This window comes from Glandiceps talaboti, chromosome 18, assembly GCF_964340395.1.
Source record: "Glandiceps talaboti chromosome 18, keGlaTala1.1, whole genome shotgun sequence".
Lineage (NCBI taxonomy): Eukaryota > Metazoa > Hemichordata > Enteropneusta > Spengelidae > Glandiceps > Glandiceps talaboti.
The window spans coordinates 11,469,840-11,474,848 of NC_135566.1; the positions used below are offsets into that span (position 1 = coordinate 11,469,840).

Sequence of the window (5,009 nt, forward strand, 5' to 3'; positions counted from 1 at the left end):
TGAAATTTATAAATCATATCTAATAACAATTGACAATTTCAAATCAAGACCTCATCTTTGCCAGACATACAGTCTTATGAGATTTTCAGGTATATAAGTATGTCAACGAGAAGTTGATGAATTCATACGAGGATGTCTAATTCCATTAATCCCCTCTTTGTAGAATATGCATAGCCATAGAATAATCCGTAAGTTATATATATATATATATATATATATATATATATATATATATATATATATATATACTTTATATTAATGAATCAATCACTTCTTCGTATTAACTGTCTCCATTACAGTTGAAATAATCTATATCCAATATTTCTCTTATGAAACTTCAAAGCACATATTATCATGAATATGTCATCACTTCGTGTTTTGCTGAACTCGAAATCCAATCAATCAATTCACCATGCTATCAAATGTTGGTGGTTTGGTACATCATAATATCACATTTTCCAGAACCACAATCAAATTGTTTAAAACAGAGTTCCACACTCTGCATTTCAAGACTGCATATTGAAAATTCCTTGGAAGTAGGTTTAGGATACTCATCTGTCATATCATCCGAACCCATATTTGGTGACGTCACACTGCTACGCTTTCAGTTCTTTGGACTGTCAGAAGCTTCGGAAAGAACATGAATACAAGATTGACCCATGCGTTGACGAGTACAGCCATGGAAAGAATAGTAACCTTGGTAACGGCATCGTTTATTGCAAAGTAGGTCGGGATGAAAGCACACCAAATGACTAACACTGTGTACACAGTCCATGCAATGTGACGTGATTCGTTGTAGTTGTCAGGTACTCTACGAGTTTTGAAAGCACATAGACAACAAAGAACGAGAAGAAGAAGATTATACGCAACCGAAGTGATGACCTCTGCTTCTGTGATGTTACAGTAGAGTTCAACTTTCCTCTCTGTTGGTATAGGCATGACTTCTACTGGCACAGGTGGTACTAAGAAAATCCAAACGAGATTGATAATTACCTGAAAAGAAAGGGCAAACAGTTCATGAATAACTCTAATTGATTTTTTATTAACTAATGTACAGCTAACATAAACGTTCAGGTATTGATGGTTTTAAATCTCGCCAAACACTGCAGAACATAAACATTTTTTTTTGCGGTTTAAACCACACAACGAGACAACTGTACCAGTGTTCGGTTGTCGTTTGGCATTTTTACAGTTAAGTATGGCTTTAAACATCACTTTAAGCGTTCTGCACGTATTTCGAGTACTTTACCGGTATACATGACATCTGTGACCCACTAATCCAAACGAAAAACATTTCGGTATTAAGAAATTTTACTAATCGATTCCATAATAGTTTTTACTACATTATCGGATTAGGACTCTTAAAAAGCTTTATGAACTGTGTTCATATAATTGGTGATATATGTAGACTTCACTACCAATTCCTAGAAAAGGCAATGAGACATACTTTTAACTTTGCTCGTTAATCCGTTTTCATGCATCAACTTCAACAACGATCAGTGTTAAAACTCGGGAATCATTACACTTATTTTGTTCAAATTTACTTTCCAGGTGCTAGAACCACACAACGGTAAATGTAGAGAAATATATTTCTACCCCATTTACACTATTTGTATCGACATATAGGTAAACAATTGCTATATTTGACTGTCCAAAACAATATTATTTTAGTTTGCAAATTAACGTAGTCCACCATGTTCAACGGTACAGAAAATATGGTATTGGTGTCAATACTTTAGGGATATCCCTTATCCCTATAGAATGACATTCATCATCAAATTGTATGTACGATAATAAGCATTCATATCTACCATATCTGTTCAATCCTTACCGCTGTAATGATAATTATTGAAATACTAGTTTGAGAATTAAGCATACAAAGAGTCCTTGGTTGAAGATATCTTATTCAATTTGGCTTTTCATTTTCCAATCGTGATTGATTCTGATTTAAATTGTATTTCACTAAGAGATATTCACTATATTTATGTGTTGTCAGATTGAATGAGTATCAGAAGTACACAGAAGTTCTGAGTAGAAAACATACGATCCCGTGCCTTCACAGTAATTGATGCTGTTGTGCGATGCATATTGGAACCGACAAGGAGTCATGGCGTTCTGCTGTACAATATCTCCGTTCATACATCGACCCCAATTGAACTATTAAAGAAATCTGCCAGTTACTCTAAGATGTCTTGTTCTCATATGACAACCTACCTGTACACTAATTAGAAGTAGTGCCTGGGTTATCTGACAACACGGACTGATCATAGGCGGTGGTTTAGCACTCTTTTTAGCAGCTGAAAAAATCCTGTAAATCCTGTTAGCTCTGGACAGGATAGGTGCATAGATTATTGTAAAACATAGCATAAAGCCAATACGATTGAGAAGACAAGAATTTGGGCTTGGAGTGGTGATAAATCCATAGATCATGATGAATGACAGTAGCACACCAAATAACAAAATACTTGAAAGTTCTCGACTCGAAGCTTTAATCACAAGATGTCTGAAATGCCTGATGTAGAAGACACCAACAAAAATGGTGATAACTTTGCCTATTGTTGCCAGAGTTAGTAGACATATTGCTATACCATCGTTCCATCGCATATACGTTGGTGTAATTCGTTCACACGTCGTAAAGTCACTATTTGGCCAGAAACCAGCCTGGCATTTCTCACAACGAGAGTTGTTAGAATTGACGATCTCATTAGTATAGCAAGTCCAACAGTCCCAGCAACAACCGTCTTGACGATATGCCGCCAATTGACCATTTCTACATGGTTCTCCACACCGTGAAATAGGAGGCATTCTCCCAGTGTTCCAAGTAATTGGCTGTTCAATGGATACTGTATCGGTAACTGTGTCAACTTTGCCAACATTCACCAATTCATATTTATCATTAACAAATTGTAATACAAAAAGTGGATATTTAGCCATGATATCGCCATGGCTGTCAAAACGCGTTTCTCCATTACAACCCATGAATGTTTCATTGTGCAAATACGCAAGCAGTTTATCTCCGTCCCTGGCATCCTCTTTCAGTTTCTCACATGTTTGATTTTCAGGACATAAGTCCATTCTCATCCTATCCAATGCTGCTGCATAAGCATACACAGCATCTGCCACACCTGAGGCATATGTCTGGCTTTCTTGCACATGAAAATCAGCGTCGCATGTGTTATTTTTCTCTGTACAATTCATATATTGGTCGTAATACTCTGGAAACCAGGGATTTTCCATATGGTGTTCGGGCAGCAAGGATTTAAAATGGTCATTGAGTCCTTCAACCGCTGTTTTGACAGACCCGACAAAAAGTCCACCCGCGACGGCACCTGCATGACCACCTTGTCCCAGGTCCAATGCCTCTCTGTCTGTTGTTATAAAAGTAAAACTCTTCTCGACCTTTGCACGTTTCAATGCAGAGAAAAGGAGATCAGCCTCTCTGGTCAGCGAAAACAGTACAACGACCCTAGCATTTGAATTGTTCACCATTTTCTCTACAACTTTATCAAAACCTCCATCAGTCAGCAATTCTGATGATATTTCCAAACGATCTGCAACACAAATTGAATCGGGAGCAGATGCTATAAATTTGTTGATACCATTCCTACCGTAGCTTTCAGCTGAATTAATGGTGAATACATAGGTCCAATTAAAATGTAGCAACAAGTCCACTATGGCTTGAGCACGTTGACTTTCAGGTGGTACTGTCCTCATAAAATATGGATGTACTACCTTATTGCTAAGTTCATCACTCGTAGCAGCGTGACTGATTTGTGGCATATGGAACAAATTTAATAATTTGCTTGTTGGTATTGCATTTGTACTTAAAGGTGGTCCAATGATCCCGACTATATTTGTTCGACGTTCAATATCAGGACACGTACACCCATCTTGGGGGATTTGATGGATGTCACCAGGCACAAAGTGTAAGACTGCAGCGAGTGACGACTGTTCAGTGCCACAGTCGTCAAGTATTTGGAAACCAAGTTCAAGACCTGGTAACATGTCTTTGCGTTGGTTAACCTTCTCAACAGCATAAGCCATAGCTTCAACCCGAAATATTTCCCTTAGTGGTCGTATTTGGGTACAACTGTATGTGTCCATGTCTGACCAGTGTAAAGTAAAAATTCCACCAAGCATTATATCGCCGGGTTGAAGATAACATATCTTCTCATGAAGATCCATTAAATGGAAAGTATTGACGTAGTAACCACGTAAGGCCAGAAGAAGGAAAAGAAAGAAAGACCAGCTTTCATATTTGTATTTTGATCGCCACATTCTGCCTATGTGCACATTTAATATCCTTTAGACATCGATTTACTCCACTTAAATATTCGAAGTCGACTCTCAAAGCATCCTACAAATGTCCTCTTATCGTCATCAAAATGGATAGTCAGACATCAATATAGGTAAATATCCTTCATGGTTTACGAATTGTCAATATATAAATCCATTTCCTAGGTTTTTTTAGCATGAGTAGACAATACTATGTCGTGAGGCATCACCTCCACCCATTGCAGTCTTCCTTGATTGACGTTTTTCCAATACCACAGTTATTCAACCATTGCATTATAGGCATGACTTCTGCACGGCTTGTCTAGCATGCAATGACAGCTTTACATCTCTCATCGCTTCATCCTTTAAAACCCTGACAGTACGCCTCCGCTTACTTCTCGTTTTTTGTCTGAAAATGTTCTGTTGATTGATCGGTTTGCAAGCAGACTACTATTCATCTGTAAAAATAGTAAAAGAAATGGATCAATTTGTGAATACAAAGTCGTTTCAAAACAATGTACTGGTACATATTAAAGTAAAGAGAGAGCTGTCGACATAGAGCCCTGTTTGCTGATTATTAACAATGCAATGGCGGTAACACATGATACCAACGCAATAAAGAATTGTATGTAATTCGCCTATATCTCAACCATGTCATGTAGCTTTGTTAACATATAATGTAATCAAAAGATGTATGCATTAATAACGTTCTTGCATTCAGTTATCAGAAATAT

General features: G+C 37.3%; 1 protein-coding gene across 1 annotated transcript; it reads right to left on the reverse strand.

The window, feature by feature from the left end:
- Positions 1–375: 375 nt before the first annotated feature.
- On the reverse strand, positions 376–4,278 carry LOC144449655 (metabotropic glutamate receptor 3-like). Its single transcript, XM_078140229.1, has 2 exons — positions 2,215–4,278; positions 376–993 (listed from the first exon to the last, which is right to left on the reverse strand). Exons 1-2 carry the CDS (start codon positions 4,276–4,278, stop codon positions 589–591), a joined length of 2,469 nt encoding a protein of 822 aa, XP_077996355.1. The 3' UTR covers positions 376–588.
- Positions 4,279–5,009: the final 731 nt, after the last annotated feature.

Coding starts and splice junctions, on each gene's coding strand:
- LOC144449655 (XM_078140229.1), bottom strand. CDS start 4,278: ATGTGGCGATCAAAATACAAATATGAAAGCTGGTCTTTCTTTCTTTTC. Junction 994..2,214: donor TACTTCTAATTAGTGTACAG/GTAGGTTGTCAT, acceptor CTTTCTTTTCAG/GTAATTATCAATCTCGTTTG.